The following is a 20,048-nucleotide window of genomic DNA, read 5'->3' as shown; positions in this document are numbered from 1 at the left end:
ATACTATTATTGTTGCTGAGCATGTAATAAGTGGTGAAGTGTGTTAGGCTGACGTAAGGAACTACGCAAATACGTTCTCATGTAGCTGTTGTTTATGTATCTTATAGCTATAATATTCTAAACATTTAAGTTCATAGTGCAGTTACCGGCTATACTGTTACACCCTCATCATAATTACTTCCATTGTGGCCACTTATTATTGATTTTCATATATAACTGTATATTTAAAAGTAGGCTTCTTTCAACCGATGGCAAATGTGTCAGACTACTGTTAGCCTCCTGTCCTACTGATGAAATAGCTTAAAATAATAATAATCTGCCAACAAAATAACAGCATCACACAATAGTTGTTCTTTATTTCTTGTAGTGTCACACTTAGTTCCAGTAACAGCTTTGTTTACAGGCAGGGTGAGATGACGCCCCCGTTGACCAAATAAGCTCATCCCGTTGTTGTGCGTGCTCTGCGTAATAACGGAGCCGTTACAGCCCGATGACACCGAACAACATCAGTCCCTCTGAGCGCCACGCGGACGCCTCTCTCTCCCCCTGCACGTGTTTGGGTGAGCCACGCACCGCCATTACATCATCTCTCCCCCAAGCACGAGCGCATGGGCGAAGGGACGTTACAAAGCCGGAATCCCAATCGTTTTAGACACAAAGGAGCGAGGATAAACAGCGGCGGGACGTGATGCCGTGTGAATGAGCTGAGCGCGGAGAGGAGGGGGCAGAGGAGAGACTGCACCGTCATCAGCACCAGTCCTGCTCCTTTGTGTTTCCGCGGAGGATGTGAATGGCGAAACATGACATGGCAGAGGTAGAGCTGGCATCAAACCCAGCGGAGCCCCCCGGCGGTGCGCCCTCGTCCTCCGCGTTCCCGTACGAGGAGTACGAGTGTAAAATATGTTACAATTACTTCGACCTTGACCGGCGCGCGCCCAAGATACTGGAGTGTCTGCACACTTTCTGCGAGGAGTGTCTGAACACGCTGCACCTGCGCGAGGAGCGGCCATGGCGCATCAGCTGCCCCGTGTGCCGCCACCGGACTCCCGTGCCCGACTACCGCATCCAGAACCTGCCCAACAACACCAAGGTGACGGAGGACTTCCCTCTCTACATCGACTCGGACCCCCTCCCTCAGGACGCTCTGCCCCCGTACCCCCCGCCTCTGCACCCGGCCCTCGTCGCCCTCCGCCGCGAGGAGGCATCGGGCACGTCCAGCGTGAGCCACAGTCAGGCCACGCCGTCCACCACCGTGTCCACCGCCACCACGTTGTCCCAGGACTCCGTGCGCTACGACAGCTGTCAGAGCTGTAAGCGCGTGGCGCTCACCACAGGCTGCGTGTGCGTCATCTTCTCCTTTCTGTCCATGCTCGTGCTTCTCTTCATGGGCCTGATCTTCGTTCACAGCCACAGTATCCCGCCCTCTCCGGCCGGACCCATCTGCCTGTCTGTGGCCAGCATCCTCGCCATGTTCTCTGTGGTGGTCACGTGGCTCATCTGCTGGCTTAAATACAGACCGGACCACGACACAGGACGCACGTCTGCCACCAGTAACTCCAGGAGAAACGCCTGACTCTGTCTGTTATTGTGGTGTGTGTATATAGACTTTGCTCCCTTTACTTTTGTAGGAACATAACGTCCCGAAATGGCCTTGTCTCATATAGCAAACACCGCGGGCCTTCATGGAGCAATAGGCCTGGTCCCGAGTCTCTCCGTGGCGCGTGAACTGTTAGGTCCAGTCGGTTGGTTTATTTCCGGAGGCTCTTGGTTTGATGACTGAATGTGGAGCGCCTCTGCCCAGGTCGACCCTCCTCCCCCTCCCGCTGATAATATGCACCTCCTCCGCTCTATGCCACTGTATGATATCACTCTGTCTTTACGGGCTCCTCTCTTGTACAGATTTTGGGCTGGGCTGGTACTTGGTGTTTTGGAGTCAGACCCACAGAAAACAGGCTGTAAATAATTGAATAATGCGTTGGCTTTGGTCCAGACAGGGTCCAGATAGTCCGGATTCTCTAGGGCCGTGTTTCCCAGACAGATATGGAAATGACTGAACGCTAGATTTAAAAGCACTTTATGTATTTACATGTATTTATATTGCTTGGAGTAAGTTTGTCTGGATTAGAATGTATGAGAATACTGACCAAAATGACTGTGATCTGCACTCTTGAATGTGCACTATGTAACATTTCTGGTGGAAGGTCTGCCACCTGCTTATTTCCATGGAGATGTAACAGTTTTATTTAGAATGTTCCAGGGTATGGCATTACATTTTTCTATGTCTGTGGAGACAATCAATTGATGGCACCAGGCTAACTTTAGGAAATGTATGGCAACTGTGGAACATTCCAAGCAGTGCCATAACAACTCTAAGGAGACAAGCAGGTGGTGGACTCTTCACCAGAAAAGTTACATAGTGCGCCTTTAATTGGGCAAGTCTTGCATTCCGATGTGACCTAAAGTGATTGGAGAAACAACACAAGCTTGTGACTGCCCTGTGAAAGGAATTTGTAATTTTTTTAAGCATATTTATTTATATTTTATCATAATATCGCTGTAGTAAACAATGTGGGTGAAGTGTCTTGCCCAAGGACCCATGGTAACCTATACACGGTGGATTGAATAGAATGGGAATCATACTGCCAACACTTCTATTGCTATAATTAAACTAAGGCACATTTTACATTGCCTTTTCTATTAGTAACATTGGGAAACACTGCCTTATGGAAAATGGACTGTATTGATGTGAACTTTGAGACAGTACCAGGAACAGCGCATTTCTCATACTTGGGTCTATGGGTGCAATGCTTTTTATTATTTATTTATTTTTGCTGACGTTTTTGAAATGTCTTTTTCTTTGCATGAACGATTTCTGAGGGTCAAAACCACACCAGTGGTTCTCAAACGATCTCCTGTGTAGATTATTGTAGATACAGGGTTTCTGATATAGATTTGGGGTGCTTTCACACTTCCGCAAACACCATAAAAACACAATTTTGATTAGATCAGGACTAGAACAAGACCACTGAAGACTATTTAATCCTGTTTTAGACCTGGTTTAGTTCTTGAATAGACTTGGGGTACATTCACAATATTCAAAATTGAACCCAACCTTGGACTAAACCCAGAAGTAAACTTGGGTTAGATCAGGACTAAACTAGGACTAGAACATGTCCAAACCAAAGTCTAAACCAGGACTAAGGACTGGGTGATCTTGTTTAGTCTTGGTTTAGACCCAATTTCGGAATTGCTTTAGACCTCATTTAGACCAGGTTTATGTCCTGTTTTAATCCACAGCACCTGTAATTGAAATAATACAAGAGAAATCAATTTTATAACATATTGTGGAACATTATTAGTCTGATTCATCAGTCGGTTTCACTTCGTAGAAACTGTCTGATCTCGCAGCGCCAGAATTTGTTCGCTTGACAGTAGGTGGGTACTTTTTCAAATTTAACCAATCGCTGTTATTTGGTCGTGATGTATGTAATGCGCCGCTAACGGGGTTAACTGGTATATTAAGCTTTTCCCAAATCCCGTAGGAAGAAGGACAATAAAGTCTTTCCCCTTGATGAAATTCACAGACCATTCTCTTTGTTCCGGCTTTAAATCCTCGATCTCGCTGATTGGCTGGTGCCCGAACTTGCACTTCCGGGGGTTTTGTGAACCATCTACTGTATTCTGATTCCTGACCTAGTCTTTGGATAGAAATGAAACTGGGCGGAGGCACTAGGTGGCACCAGCCTGGCTAGAACATTATAGGCAATGCAATAACATCTCTCCAAGTAGACAAACAACTGGCATACTGTCCACTAGAAAAGTTACGTAGTGCACCTTTAAAGCCCATTATCTACAGTTGGTCTGTTTGAGAATCACTGGCCTGACTTTCTATCTGAAGTAATTGAGAGATATTTTAATCATCTCTTGACTTGTGTGCCTCATCTTACTGCTATCTGAAGCAAACATCACTGTAACCATAGCGACATGCACCGTGCACCATGACAGCATCAGTCTCCTGTTCTCACCATCCACACTGCAATTACAGGGTCCCCGTCTTTATACACCCCCAAAATGTTTTTACACTTCTTTTTAGCATTTTCACTTGGCTTTGTAAAGGTGTTTGACCTATATTCAACACGATTTCAAGCATTTTCATTTTTCTTAAAGTGCATATGACAGGCTTTCATGTTTTTCTAATTTATTGGTTTGGTGAGGTTGTATCTGTGGTAAATATTTATCAGTTTTATGTCAGTTAGTAGGAAAGGAAACAGCTAAGAGGAAAAGTACAAAACAGGAAGTAAGAGTACAATACTCTTTCCTATAGCCCATGTAACTCTTTACACACAAGGAACGTATTTTCTGACAGTTTAAACATAGATTTTAAAAAATACAGGTGCTGTCATTTATTTTTATTGGTCAAATCATAGTTATTGTGCAATTTCGACAAGTTTTGGCCCTAGTTAACATGGTTGCTGGGTAACAAATAACCTCTATGTACTGTATATCATATTTGCTTCCCATGTCCTACCAGATAGTACAATTATGAACTTCACCAAAACCAGAATAGAACTAGATCTTTAATATTCAGTATGTTAACTGTTTTAGTCAAATTAATAGTCTAACCTGTCATATGCACTTTAAAGGAACATCACATGGAAATTGTAAAGGGGCTATACTGTATGTAGTCTTTTTATATTCCTTTTTGGTGGTAACACATTTCAGTAGGTTGTGACATAAGCCAAAGACTATGCACACAACACTATTATTGTAAGCGCAGTGATATTAACAAAGCAGTTTTTTCAAAAGATGTCACATATTACTCCAAATTCAACTACCATTTATTTAAGTTTTTGTACTTGCATACCAAATTACATGCCTCAAAACTGGCCAGGGAAACAGAGGTGTATAGAAAACCCCCATGAAGGCTTTTTAAATAAGACAGTTTCTATTTTCATATTTGTCATGCCTTCTTCAGATCTTCAGATATGATTCGCCCACCTGGACCCTACTGTGCATGTCCTGGTTGGTTGGAAATTAGATTCTTTAATGTAAGATAAAAGCCTTTGAGCTTCACCTTAAGGTCTATCACATGAAATCAAAGTTAACTTTTGTTTGGCAAGGTAAAGCTAATATCTTCCTTAGTGTAGTAATAGTAATGAATTTTGCACAATGCTACAGTGGCTCTTAGGATACAATCAATCTCACTTTTCAAAACTGAATGTCAACGCACGTGTCCACTAACCTGTTTAAAAGAGCTGCATGTAGCCTGTGCCCTTAATAGTTTAAAAGAGGAACTACAACCACAACTGAACCTGGGTTGCCAGAGACTTAACCTGCAGATAGAACACATATATACATGTTCTCATTGTCAGTATATGAACTGGCCATGCATCATATGAATTCACTCACTGAGCTGCAGAGGCTGCACTAGCACTGATTTATGATTGACTGCAAGTTCTGGGATTTAGGTATTGACCATTCAGATCAGAGAGGGTCCTTTTAGGTCTAAACCAACTGGATTTCAGCATTGAAACTGGCAACCCAAATAAGAGACGCTTTTTCAGAATCGTCTTGAGAACCAAAACACCAAACATAAATAATTGTTTTTGTAACTAAGAATAAATCAGCATTACAATTCTTCTCAGTAAAAGCTATACTTGATTTGAGCATATTTAACCTCGTATCTGGGGACACAGATGGGTCAAGTTTATGACATTTAAAATGCAAATTGTACATCCAGTTCCTTTAAGCTTTGAGCACATTTCATTTGAATGCCCCACTTGTTTTATATGGACGACCTGATTTATAGTGTAGTTGAAAATGCAGAGTGAAATGCTGTGCCAGCGTAGAATTAACCAATTCCAAAAGCCAAAGTCATTGTGTCGCCGCATCATTGCACACTGCTGCTTTATAGAGGGGAGGGGGGGGCACTGCAAAAACAATCAAATTATGTCAGAGCTGCTTTTCATGCTTTAATCAAGCCTCTTTTACCCCTGTCCCAACTTTTGATTCACTTTCACCGTCCTATGTCCCAAAGTAATGTGGGGCCTTGGACATTACATACTTTTTCACTGAAGAATAGTTAGCGTAATTAGGATTTTTCAAAAAAATCTTGCTCTGTTTTGTTTGGTATTTTACTTCGTGGTGACATGGGCAGCAGATGTGACATAGGTAGAGGTAATTACAGTTCTGTTAACTAGCAACCATAATGTTAACAATGGAGATTTTAGAATGTGATGATGTCATAGTCCCAGAAAAAAACTGTTTTCCCTATTGACTACATCCTACTTTTTCATGAAATATCCAAAAGATAAATTCACAAATGTTGAACCTGATCATTTCTATTACAGACCAGACCCAAGAACTCACTGTATTACAACAAAAATCAGCATTCATCTGTAATCCAGTTAAACAGAAGTTATGGTCAGACAAAAATAAATGACAACACCTTTTGTTTTGTTAAAGCAATGTTTAATCTGCAAACCGTCACTGCATTTTGGACATAATTTTAAGAACTTGCTGCTACTTCCTGCATTTTTCGTATGTTGCTTCTGATCTCCCCCCCACCCCCACCCCACAAACTGCCATTGAACTGATGAAAAACTGATCAATATTGGCTACAGATACTATCCCACCAAACCAAGTCATAATTAGAAAATAATGTAATGTCGCTGTCATAGGCACTTTAAACTTCTAGTGTTTTGTATGTATTTATTTGGGAAAACTCTAATTGGAATCTGTAGTTGTTGTTTTTAACTGCACAATGAGAGATTGGAGACACATTTCTGAAATAAAGGAACATTGGTATCTGTATTACTTCCTGTCTTTTCTGTTTTCTGTCCCTGTTTGTAGACCACTGCTGCCAACGTGAGTGATGCCAGTTCTTACATAATCCATTGATATAAAACCAGTCTGACACAATAAAATTGTGCTATGTAACAAACCTGCCCCCTACTGGACATTTAAATGCACACTGGGGCCAAAATCTGACATAGCCAAAAATTTTATATTTCACCAGGTTCGGCCCTGTTGTTTCAGCTCAGATTTGATCAAATTTTGAAATTGCTAAAACATGCTAGAAACGTAAAAAATTAGATTTTTTGTGAAATATGGCGAAATATCAAGTTTTTGGCCATGTCAGGTTTTGGCCCCGAACTGCCTTTAAATGAGAAAAGATGCTCTGTATGTACTGGGGTGGTCACAGACATTTCCAGAAAGTTTTGAGCAATTTCAAAATTTGGTCAAAATTGAGCCGAAATGACATGACCGTGAAATAAATTAACATGAAAAAATTATATAATAATAATAATAATAATAAAAATGATAAGAAGAAAAAGAAGAATAAAAGAAAGAATGCATTAAAATATTGAACATTAAACAACTGATTAATATTTTTAATTTTTAAAATAATATTAAATTGACTATATTAAATTGAAATTAAAAAAAATATATAAAGTATATTAACATAAATCAACAAAAGTTAAGATGAAAATATATGTTGAAAATAATGAAAAATCATATTAAATAATATAATAATAAAAATCAAATAAAAAAAGTAATTAAATAAGAATTAAAATAAATACATTAAATTAAATAAAAATAAATAAAAGTTATAAAATTAAATCAAATTAAATTAAATACAATATTGTTAAATCTTCTGGGTGGTCTGAGGTTGTTTGGGGACGTTTCCAGCCAGTTTTGAGCATTTTGAAAATTTGGTCAAATTTGAGCCGAAACGGACGAAATGTCATTTTTGGCCATGTCAGGTTTTGGCCCCAAACTGCCTTCAAATGACAAAAGACGCTCCAATATGGCCATCTGGGGTGGTCTGAGGTTGTTTGGGACGTTTCCAGCCAGTTTTGAGCATTTTGAAAATTTGGTCAAATTTGAGCCGAAACGACAGGGCCGGTCCTGACGAAAAATGTCATTTTTTGGCCATGTCAGCTTTCGGCCCCAAACTGCCTTCAAATGACAAAAGATGCTCCAATATGGCCATCTGGGGTGGTGTGAGGTTGTTTGGGGACGTTTCCAGCCAGTTTTGAGCATTTTGAAAATTTGGTCAAATTTGAGCCGAAACGACAGGGCCGGTCCTGACGAAAAATGTCATTTTTGGCCATGTCAGCTTTTGGCCCCAAACTGCCTTCAAATGACAAAAGATGCTCCAATATGGCCATCTGGGGTGGTCTGAGGTTGTTTGGGGACGTTTCCAGCCAGTTTTGAGCATTTTGAAAATTTGGTCAAATTTGAGCCGAAACGACAGGGCCGGTCCTGACGAAAAATGTCATTTTTTGGCCATGTCAGCTTTTGGCCCCAAACTGCCTTCAAATGACAAAAGATGCTCCAATATGGCCATCTGGGGGTGGTCTGAGGTTGTTTGGGGACGTTTCCAGCCAGTTTTGAGCATTTTGAAAAATTTGGTCAAATTTGAGCCGAAACGACAGGGCCGGTCCTGACGAAAAATGTCATTTTTGGCCATGTCAGCTTTTTGGCCCCAAACTGCCTTCAAATGACAAAAGATGCTCCAATATGGCCATCTGGGGTGGTCTGAGGTTGTTTGGGGACGTTTCCAGCCAGTTTTGAGCATTTTGAAAATTTGGTCAAATTTGAGCCGAAACGACAGGGATGAAAAATGTCATTTTTGGCCATGTCAGCTTTCGGCCCCAAACTGCCTTCAAATGACAAAAGATGCTCCAATATGGCCATCTGGGGTGGTCTGAGGTTGTTTGGGGACGTTTCCAGCCAGTTTTGAGCATTTTGAAAATTTGGTCAAATTTGAGCCGAAACGACAGGGCCGGTCCTGACGAAAAATGTCATTTTTGGCCATGTCAGCTTTCGGCCCCAAACTGCCTTCAAATGACAAAAGATGCTCCAATATGGCCATCTGGGGTGGTCTGAGGTTGTTTGGGGACGTTTCCAGCCAGTTTTGAGCATTTTGAAAATTTGGTCAAATTTGAGCCGAAACGACAGGGCCGGTCCTGACGAAAAATGTCATTTTTGGCCATGTCAGCTTTTGGCCCAAAACTGCCTTCAAATGACAAAAGATGCTCCAATATGGCCATCTGGGGTGGTCTGAGGTTGTTTGGGGACGTTTCCAGCCAGTTTTGAGCATTTTGAAAATTTGGTCAAATTTGAGCCGAAACGACAGGGCCGGTCCTGACGAAAAATGTCATTTTTGGCCATGTCAGCTTTCGGCCCCAAACTGCCTTCAAATGACAAAAGATGCTCCAATATGGCCATCTGGGGTGGTGTGAGGTTGTTTGGGGACATTTCCAGCCAGTTTTGAGCATTTTGAAAATTTGGTCAAATTTGAGCCGAAACGACAGGGCCGGTCCTGACGAAAAATGTCATTTTTGGCCATGTCAGCTTTCGGCCCCAAACTGCCTTCAAATGACAAAAGATGCTCCAATATGGCCATCTGGGGTGGTCTGAGGTTGTTTGGGGACGTTTTCCAGCCAGTTTTGAGCATTTTGAAAATTTGGTCAAATTTGAGCCGAAACACGACAGGGCCGGTCCTGACGAAAAATGTAATTTTTGGCCATGTCAGCTTTCGGCCCCAAACTGCCTTCAAATGACAAAAGATGCTCCAATATGGCCATCTGGTGTGAGGTTGTTTGGGGACGTTTCCAGCCAGTTTTGAGCATTTTGAAAATTTGGTCAAATTTGAGCCGAAACGACAGGGCCGGTCCTGACGAAAAAATGTCATTTTTGGCCATGTCAGCTTTCGGCCCCAAACTGCCTTCAAATGACAAAAGATGCTCCAATATGGCCATCTGGGGTGGTCTGGGGTTGTTTTGGGGACGTTTCCAGCCAGTTTTGAGCATTTTGAAAAATTGGTCAAATTTGAGCCGAAACGACAGGGCCGGTCCTGACGAAAAATGTCATTTTTGGCCATGTCAGGTTTTGGCCCCAAACTGCCTTCAAATGACAAAAGATGCTCCAATATGGCCATCTGGGGTGGTCTGGAGTTGTTTGGGGACGTTTCCAGCCAGTTTTGAGCATTTTGAAAATTTGGTCAAATTTGAGCCGAAACGACAGGGACGAAAAATGTCATTTTTTGGCCATGTCAGCTTTCGGCCCCAAACTGCCTTCAAATGACAAAAGATGCTCCAATATGGCCATCTGGGGTGGTCTGAGGTTGTTTGGGGACGTTTCCAGCCAGTTTTGAGCATTTTGAAAATTTTGTCAAATTTGAGCCGAAACGACAGGGCCGGTCCTGACGAAAAATGTCATTTTTGGCCATGTCAGCTTTCGGCCCCAAACTGCCTTCAAATGACAAAAGATGCTCCAATATGGCCATCTGGGGTGGTGTGAGGTTGTTTGGGGACGTTTCCAGCCAGTTTTGAGCATTTTGAAAATTTGGTCAAATTTGAGCCGAAACGACAGGGACGAAAAATGTCATTTTTGGCCATGTCAGCTTTCGGCCCCAAACTGCCTTCAAATGACAAAAGATGCTCCAATATGGCCATCTGGGGTGGTGTGAGGTTGTTTGGGGACGTTTCCAGCCAGTTTTGAGCATTTTGAAAATTTGGTCAAATTTGAGCCGAAACACGACAGGGCCGGTCCTGACGAAAAATGTCATTTTTGGCCATGTCAGGTTTTGGCCCCAAACTGCCTTCAAATGACAAAAGATGCTCCAATATGGCCATCTGGGGTGGTGTCTGAGGTGGTTTGAGGGAGCATTTTGAAAAATTTGGTCAAATTTGAGCCGAAACGACAGGGCCGGTCCTGACGAAAAATGTCATTTTTGTTACATTTCCATGGAGACAAGCAGGTAGCAAACCCTCCACCAGAAAAGGTACTCCATGCAAGATTAATGCACTTTATCAGTAGTATATGCCTGCTCTGTGGGGTTTAATCGTGTGGGTTAAATTGTGAACTATAGCACCATCTTCTGGTGCCTGCATTACCTGCACTTACTGTTTCCACACAGACTCTGAGTCTTCTTCACTGTAATGAAGAACTCAAGATGAGGTCACATGGCTGTAACATTGTGTTGACAAAAATATTAATTCACTCATGTGTAGCTATTTTAATGCTAAGCTGGTAGCTGTGTGTTGTACTGGAGGTATTTTATGTTTGTTCGGTCATGATCTGCTGAAATTAGCTTGCATTTAATTTGACCATGTTTTTACTTGTGTATTTAACTTTGCTATCGGCTTAATGACTGTCTTCTACAGATGTGACAGCACACATGGTGACTGTCCACTACAATGCAACTCACAACACCTCTTTTCTATATTTGATGTTATTTTGCTTTCATGTTATGTAATGGTAAACAAGGTTCTAGTCCATTTCATTAATTAAAATGAGTTAGCACAAAGGGTAAAAGTGTAGTACTATAGCAATTTCTCTCAATTATCCACCACAAATTCCACATTTTACAACAGTAAATAAAATAAAGTTGTTGGCAGTTTCTTGATTTAAGGTAATTCAATGTTTATACTACAGCAATATTTGCCTTTTATTGATCTATTTCTGTTTGCATTTCACAGTTTTCCACCACAATTTCCATATATTAAAAATGTAATTTTTTTTATTTATTAATTTTTATTATTATTATATTACAGTCTAATGCTGTTGCCTTTTCAGTTTTTCACCCAATATTTCACATGTTAAAAAATAAAGTTTTTGGCAGTTTCTTGATTTAAGGTCATTTAATGTTTAAACTATTTTACATTTTATGGTTTATTACTGTTGCCATTTCACAGTTATTCTCTTTAAATTTTCACAGACATTTTTTACAGTGCAGGTATGTAAGGTACAAGTGTGAAAAAGGTTTTATGCAAATATACATCTGGTTGTATTGTTTTAAGTGAGTTGAACATTACAGAGAAATATAAAAATGTGACAGACAAATTACATTTAAAGGTACTCATAGAAATTGCCCATTGGTAAAAAGTAATATTTTATTTCATATTGTCTTACAAAAATCCACTATATGATCACAAGAACTATTTACAGAGCTTTTGGGTTGTAGAATGTTATTATCCACTTTATATTTTGTTTTTAGAGTATTGTAATAGATATTTAAATATTGTAATACCCTGATTGTTATTATGTGTGCTCACTGTAATGAAGAACTCGAGACGACAAGTCAAATCACAATAACTGTTTTTTATATTTTTTCTGTGCAGAATAAACTGCTGTCACACCAGACCCCTGCAGTTTCCTCCGTGGGTCAATGAACTAAATGAGAAGACAAGACAACCTGGTCACACCTGGATTCTTCACAACATTGCATACGATTTAACAATCTCCATGGAGACGAGCACGGGACACAACTACGACAAGTTACAGGACAGATCTGTGGGTAACCGACCCTGCTTGTAGTAACCCCCTGCCCTTGTAGTAACCCCCCCCCCCCCCCCTCCTCAAAAAAAAAAAAAAACAAAAAAACACCTGTAATTGAATAAATAGACAAGTTTAATGCCGTGGATACTGTGGAACATTTCAGGCAAAGCATTAACAACATCCACTAAGAAAATAGCATAGAAGTGGAGAGTTACATATAGGTTAAAAGCCATACAGTATATCGGATAGGACTACTACCTGCTACTACTATTTCTTAAGTAGGATTCTAGCTTTTCAAATATGTCTCATACTTGATTAAAGGTAAACACAGCAACAGTATTTGACCATTTAATATCATAGCAATATTATTCATGCGTATTTACCTGCATATACACAAGCCTTCATTCATACGCACACACAAAACTACCCTTTCACCAACAACTCGCCCCCATAAACCATTTTTAGCCTTATTCAAACACAAACGTCCAAATGGATAGATAAATTTGCAAGGCAGTGTTCACGGTCTAATTGGAGTAGTATCTTGAGGGCATAGGTGGACACTGCAGAGCCAGAGTCCACTGTACAAATCTGCCTGGCGCTCATTCATATTTCCATGTCTGTAAAAAGAAGATTGACCAAACACTAAAGCTCCATTGTGTATTTGCAGTAATTTCCCATTAGCCACAGTTACACTTATTATAGGAGCAGTCTGAGGCACAAGTCTGTTTGGAAACAAGCCACTGCAACTAACAAAATCAGATGTGTGAATGTGTCTTAATAGACCAGCAAATATGTATTTCTCTTCTATTAAGTATTCAATATGTTTCTTCTGGGGAGAGGTTGTCAAAATTTATATCCAAATCAATACAGAAACTGCTGGTACTCATTTGAAAGGAGATAAAAATAAAAATAAATCACATAAATATAAAAAAAAAAAAACTGGACCTTTCCGGATCAGAATCATCTTGATCTAAACCAGAACGACAATGCAAAAAAAACTAAATCCAGTCAAGTACAGATGACTTGAATTAAGAAAGTTTGATCACGATTTGAGTAAATTTCGCTTGACAAGTTAAATTATCTGCCAGTGGAACAAGACTTTTTGTACTTAAAATATGAAAATACAACTTGCGACACTTAAAATAAGAAAAACAAGAACTCTTTGCACTTAAAATAATAAACAAAATCAAATGTTGGTTGTTCCATTGGTAGATCATTTTACTTGTTGAATCTACTCAAATAAAGTCAAATCTTCTTCATTTAAGTCATTTTAACTAACCTGGATACTGTTTTTTCTTTTCATTGTAGATTATGTGATATTATTTTAGGAACTACTATTGTTGTTTGAAAAATTACATTCTTTGACATCAATCAAAAGACTTATTCGGTGTTTACTGCTAAGACATCAAATATATGATGCAAGAAATATAGAATTGTGTAGTCAAAATTATATAACTCAGCTAAATATAAAGCATCCACATTTTGCTTTGTCGACAGTGCTACAATCGTTGGTCTTCTTTCAGTGAACATCTTGATGAAGTCCTGAAATGGTTTTCACTTCGCAGCTGTGCCTTGTTGAAGTCAAGACATGTCAAAAGTGAAAGAGTGGCCAAAGCAAAGGGTAGCTACTTTACAAATCTAGTTTTTAGTTATTTTGAGTTTATTTTTTGTTTACTATGTTCCATTTGTGTCCAGTCCAGTTGTGATGCTTTCAGTGAGAATCTACAGTAAAGTGAGAATTGAAATTGAAGTTTTATTCTTGGATTACCACAGTAAATGACATCACAACCTCCTATATTCCAGTAAATTAAGATGGGGACGGACAAAACGACTATTGTAAATGAACTGCTATGTTGTGTGCTTGGATAAATTGAAAACAGTGACTTGTCAGAGGCCTACAATGTGTTTTATTTTGATGTCCGTCTAAAAACATCAGTAGCAAAAATCCATTTGAACCATAATTGAATGGAACCATATTTCAACTTCGCTCGAAAATACACCTGTGATCAGCGTCTCCACAGATCTGACTTGTAACTCTCAATGGAAAGAGATATTCTGCATGGATACAAGCTGATGGCAGTCTCTCCACCAAAAAAAAAGTTACATAGTGCATCTTTGATTGTGGTTTAATGAAGTGTTTTATTTTGATGTCCTTTTAAAATCAATTTGTCAGCTGTAAAGAAAACATTGTATTTCTCGAAGAGCATAATTTGAAACACTAATGAATTCAAAACCAATAATTTAACACATATTTTCAGTGCACTAAATACCTAATCCAGACGGTCATTCGCGGTTAAAAACACATGGTACGACAATGAGACTTAAATCAAAAATAAACGGTGGAATTGCTGCATAACACGCGACTCACACTGAATGAATTTGCCGTGCGTAAAGACGATATCGTTATTGGCTACAAAGAGAGCGAAACTTGTAATTGTTTTGACAAACGCCGTGTTTCCAAAATACTGTCCCCGGTAGAACATGCGATGCAACTCATTTATTCCTCATCAGGAGAGGTTTGTGACTTTGAGTTTCATCCCCCGGTAATGGATTGGACACGCGGATTCGGTGTCGCTTTTAAAGACGGCCCTGAGGTATGCGCCGAGGCTCTCTCCTCCCCGCGCGCACTGCTCTGTTTTCCATTTGCCCCTCGCGCTGTTTGCTCGGCTCCAGATCCAGTTTCAATAAGATCACTGACACTCCCATATCGTCACGTCCCTGTGCGTAAAAGAAGGATGGTTGAACTAAACGTCGTGAGAAAGTAAAAAAATACATATTGGGATTAATTTACGCTTAGTTATATTTCTTTTACTATCTATTTTAAAGGAATTTTGCTTAATTTGCGTAGAATATTTGAAATGACTCTGCTTTTCATGATGGTTAGGCTATTGCGCAAAGTTTAGTCTGATACAAACGCCTTAACATATGCCAGTTCAGAGGCTTCTTGGCTGAATAATAATAGTAGTACAAAAATAACAATTAATGGGTCCAAATTAAACTAATAAATAAACTAAAATAAACTACTGAATAGTGTTATGTCTTAATCGTTTTTATGTAGTGTTTTGGGCTTTCAATTTTGAGATACAGATCCAGTAACGTAAAAAAAAAAAAAATCGTGAATGGACCAAAAATGAACTGCTATATTTTGGTTTATGTCTTAATCACTCGATCTGCTTTAGATATGCAATTTTGGGATGAAGACCAAGGATTGTAACTGTATACCTCTTTCAAAATAAACGAAGAGATTACCTAATTAAGTGTTATAAAACTATTATGTATTGTTACATATAGCCTGAGAGTTGATTCGTGACCTCCCCGCTCGTGTCAAACAGCGGTCACTACAAACAAACTGGCATTTCCCCTTTCTCTTTGAAGTCGTGTTATGACATCTCCCAAAAGTTCATTCATTTCGACTACGTTAATCTGAAAGACAAAGGCCTCTCCCTGCGCAGGTAAAAGACCCCTGTTATTTTAAACCCAGCGCTGGTCCATTGTGCGCGCGGACAAGACAACATTTGAAGTGCTTAAAAACTTGCATGTGAATTAAGCTTTGCCTCGGGGAAAGCTTTATCCCCGTGCGTAAATGGGAAGGGGAATGGCAGTGGTTCCCGCTGCTGGCTCCCCCTAATATTGCCTCATTATGTTATTATGATTTAAATCTATGGCAAAGGTGAGCGGACATGAAAGTGCTCTGCAGGTAACGCGGTTTTCACTCGGACTTCAACGTGAAAGAAGTTAAATAATGGGCAAAAATAAAAGACAACAAGGAGCAAAGGTCATATCTTTCATTGAATTATAGTGATGAATTATAGGCGCAGCTCCGTGGTATTGTTCCTTCACGTTCTTTGGAAATGGCCAGTTTACTAATATTTTACGCAGTATTTGAAATGGTAATTACTTGTACTTGCCATCTCTCCAAAACAAGAGAAATGTCTTATGGCAATTAGCCTAGAGCCTAATCCAAGTGTTAATAGCTTTTCATGCTCTCAAGATTAGATCATTAAAAACGTCTTTATTCCTTCTAGTTTAAAATGATGTAGGCCTATTTTAAGGTTTGAATGGATTTTGATCATTCTTCACGTGAATATGAGTGAGAAATAAGACTGTAGTTTTAATACAAAACAATATCAACTGTACAACGATTAATCAAAGGATTAGGCTGACATCCATATTCCAGACAGACTTGTGTTTGTATCCAATATAACGTCTTCCATGGGAATTACGCACACATAGTTACGCACAAATAAACGTTCGAAATATTATATTTGTTGAATAGTTTCTTGTAGACTTTAATAAATGGAATGGATGCCTCCTAATGACATTTTCATTTATTTGACTTGGGCAACTCAACTTTTTCCTCTAACACATGCCATCTTTCCACATATGCGTTTATAATGTTTGTTTTGGTTTAAAACTCATTCACAGTTCAATATTAACGAGAATAAATGAAAATGTATAATATTTTTTTTCTTATGATTGCGTATTCAAGATATGTATCACTTTTCTTGCCACTTCTTAATCGTGGAACCAAACTTGTTACTATTGGCACCTATCGACATTTACGCACAGCACGCACCATTTACGCACAGCACGCACCATAATGTAAACAATTAATCTCTAATCTCATATGAGCGCGTGTATCTCGAATAGAGACGGCCAATATTTCCCCCCATTATAGCCTATCAATAATTGCACATTTGCAGCTGAATTGCGCTCACTGGTTGAGGATGGCACAGACTCTTTACGGCCGCTCTGGCGTCGTGTCCCGCTGCGGCACACGCCCCTTCAGTCGCTTCTTCTCCGCTGCCCGCTGCTCATTCTCAAAAACGCAATAAATACCACCAACGCCATTCACTTCTGCGCCATTTGGGCAGATATTAGACCGCAGATGGACGGCTAATAAGGGGTCACGGTCAACGGGTGTGTTAAACAAGACGTAACAAAGACAAAACTTTTACGCACACATTAAAATAGTTATTTGCAGCCTTTATCGCTTTGAGTTTTCCATGTGTTTTTAAGGTTACCAGTTAAGTGATGTAATTTCTAACTTTAAATATATTTATGTGTGTTTAAAAAAAAAAAAAAAAAAAAAAAAAAGCCCAAGAATTTATTATGTCCAAGTAAGCCAAATGAGATAAAAGTTGCTATGTCTTAATATTGTTTTGGTAAAATGAACATACTTTTTTTTTTAAAATACCGGAAACATAGGCCTATTTTCATATTTGCACTGGTTACTCTCCCCACGTTTTCTGCACTGACAGCATTAATGTCATACCCATCAATAGTTTAAAAGTTTCTTAGCAAAGTGCTTCTCAATACATGGAATAATGACGCCTTAACCAGAAGTGCAGTGATGGCGCTGATTGGTTGAAAGTTTCCCATCTCGACCAATCAACGCTCTTGGTTACGAGTAAGGGCTCAGTTTTGGACCAATCACGGTCGCGTGCGCTGCGTGGGAGAGAGAAGAGCTCCGCTACTTTTGACAGACTCTCACTTTACCCCGATGTCAACAAACAACAACAATAATGAGCGTGCAGCGTCGACTGCTCTGTCAACGGTGCGCCACAGCTCGTCATAGTTCGGCAAATTAAACACGGATTGTAAAGAAAACATTTCAGTTATTGGTGAATCAGAAACATTTTCTACCACTTTCACGCCATCTTTCTTCTGGAGACGAACGGGATTTACGCTATTAGGCTGCGGGTTTCCACGCATTCTTCACGGGATCTTTTTTTGAAAACTTTGCTTTCGATTGTGCGGATAGAAAGCGGAGCCTGAAGTAGCTCTCTCCCGCGCTGGAGGAGCTTTGGGTGGTGGCCGGAGTGGTGGAGGTATGACTGCGTTGGCGGGGTCTATACCGAGGATGATGCGACCCACGCTGGCTCAGAACTACCCCCGCAGTGGCTTCCCATTAGAAGGTAACCCGTCAAGTTGACTTGGAAACGGTCTCATACGTCTTGAAAGTTAAACACCAGATAAAGTTGCATTATGAACTATGCAAGTTTTACTTTTAAAAACTTGTTGAAAAGGGCTAGTAAAACTTTAATTACAAACATGACTTTTACATAAAGATATATCTTTTACGCACATGCTCCAGTATTTTTTAAAATGTTTTTCCAATTCAATTTAAGATTTAAGATTCAAAATAGTCCCATAACATTAACATGTTAATTGATCTAATGCTCTAACACCACTGGTATTGGGAACCATTTTACGCGTGCATTTGACGCATTAAAAACGAACTTTTCCAAACTCATTTCAGTGTCTACACCACTGGGCCAAGGTCGCGTGAACCAGCTCGGAGGAGTGTTCATAAATGGAAGGCCGTTACCTAATCACATCAGGCACAAAATCGTGGAGATGGCGCACCACGGGATCCGGCCGTGCGTTATCTCCCGGCAACTGCGCGTCTCTCACGGCTGCGTGTCCAAAATTCTGTGCCGCTACCAGGAGACCGGCTCTATCCGCCCGGGAGCCATCGGAGGCAGCAAGCCCAAGGTAAGGACACCATTATTAGGGACATAGTACTGTTAATCTCCTAGTGTAATTGGCTAAGTATTGCTCCTTAGGTTCTAAGGAAAATAGAGAGATAACTTGGGCGGCTCGGGCTATTGAGTGGTTTTGACTGCTAAAATCTGACTATTGACGCCTACAGATGCAGCAGGGTCTGGAGAGTAGACAGAAACTAAATTTGAGTAGACAAAAGTTAAAGATGAGGTACGTGTGCTATGAGGTTGGCAAAATTAATAGGAGTACTAACGGATGAAGGTAATTTTGGTCAAATGTTTATGTTGCAGCAGCCAACTTCATATCAGGCAAACTAATAACACTCTTTGTAAAGCCTAGAAAAACTGTGCGTAAAAAGACGAAATCATACGAACTTTTTTGCATTTACGCATTGGTGAAAGTTATTTTATTTTAATTTGTTCTGTTTTTGCTATTACATCCTTCCTTTCACAATTTTGGAAAAGTTATACAAGCATGACACGGTGCTTTAATTTTGAGCATTTAAACAAGCAACATTTTCTTTACCATGAGAAAATATAAAAGCATTAATATTGTTGGCTTGTTTGTGGAACCACGTGTTAGTCCTTTCCCTTCCCTTGAGTCATACGCCAACCTGTTGCTGATGTAGAAATCTCACAAATGCGCAGCGCCTCGGGGCCAAACGCAGTGAATAAACAGTGGACTCTCGTGCCCTCTGAAGCAGGGGGCGACTCCGGACGTGGAGAAGCGGATAGAGGAGTACAAGCGCGACAGCCCGGGCATGTTCAGCTGGGAGATCCGGGACAGGCTGCTTAAAGACGGCGTCTGCGACCGCAACAACGTCCCCTCCGGTACACGGGCAATGTGATTCTCACTTACACCAGTATATTTGTAATATATATGTACATTGCCACAGTTATAAAATTGAATACTCGAAACCTGATTTACAATCTGATACAAATCTGAAAAAAAGAAAAAAAAATCCCCCCCCTTTTTTTTTTCTTTTTTTCCTGAATTGACATATTTAATAAACAAAAAATACTTTTCAAAATCTCCAGATGAGCAATAGTGTTCGAAATCCATGGCTACTGAATACAGTGGCAACATGGAACGTATTTTTTGGCTAATTGTTTAAAAAATTAAATAAATAAATACCCTAGTACAGCACCACAACACATTAAAAAAGTAATAGAAGTAGTATTTGCTAATTGTTAAAACTAGTATTAGTAGCAGTAGTATTAGTAGTAGTCTAAGTAAATTAAGGTATTAAC

General features: G+C 39.9%; 2 protein-coding genes across 5 annotated transcripts in view; both read left to right on the top strand.

Moving 5' to 3' along the window:
- The first annotated feature begins 489 nt into the window (after window positions 1-489).
- LOC110154575 (E3 ubiquitin-protein ligase RNF182) lies at window positions 490-6,790 on the top strand. The gene has a single exon (XM_055147832.1). The coding sequence runs from the start codon at window positions 791-793 to the stop codon at window positions 1,571-1,573; it is 783 nt and encodes a 260-aa protein (XP_055003807.1). The 5' UTR covers window positions 490-790; the 3' UTR covers window positions 1,574-6,790.
- An 11,334-nt stretch (window positions 6,791-18,124) lies between these two features.
- pax3b (paired box 3b) overlaps window positions 18,125-20,048 on the top strand; it is a 52,450-nt gene continuing 50,526 nt past the window's right edge. For all 4 annotated transcript variants that reach the window (XM_055166901.1, XM_055166900.1, XM_055166899.1 and 1 more), the window contains exons 1-3: window positions 18,125-18,209; window positions 18,554-18,789; window positions 19,499-19,628. In XM_055166901.1, coding sequence (XP_055022876.1) covers window positions 18,125-18,209; window positions 18,554-18,789; window positions 19,499-19,628 — 451 coding nt within the window. The remainder of the gene's footprint in view (window positions 18,210-18,553; window positions 18,790-19,498; window positions 19,629-20,048) is intronic.

This window comes from Boleophthalmus pectinirostris, unplaced genomic scaffold (assembly GCF_026225935.1).
Source record: "Boleophthalmus pectinirostris isolate CB_2022bp ecotype Guang Dong unplaced genomic scaffold, ASM2622593v1 HiC_scaffold_9, whole genome shotgun sequence".
In the NCBI taxonomy this organism is placed as follows: Eukaryota; Metazoa; Chordata; class Actinopteri; order Gobiiformes; family Gobiidae; genus Boleophthalmus; species Boleophthalmus pectinirostris.
This window is presented reverse-complemented; position numbering and strand designations above follow the sequence as displayed.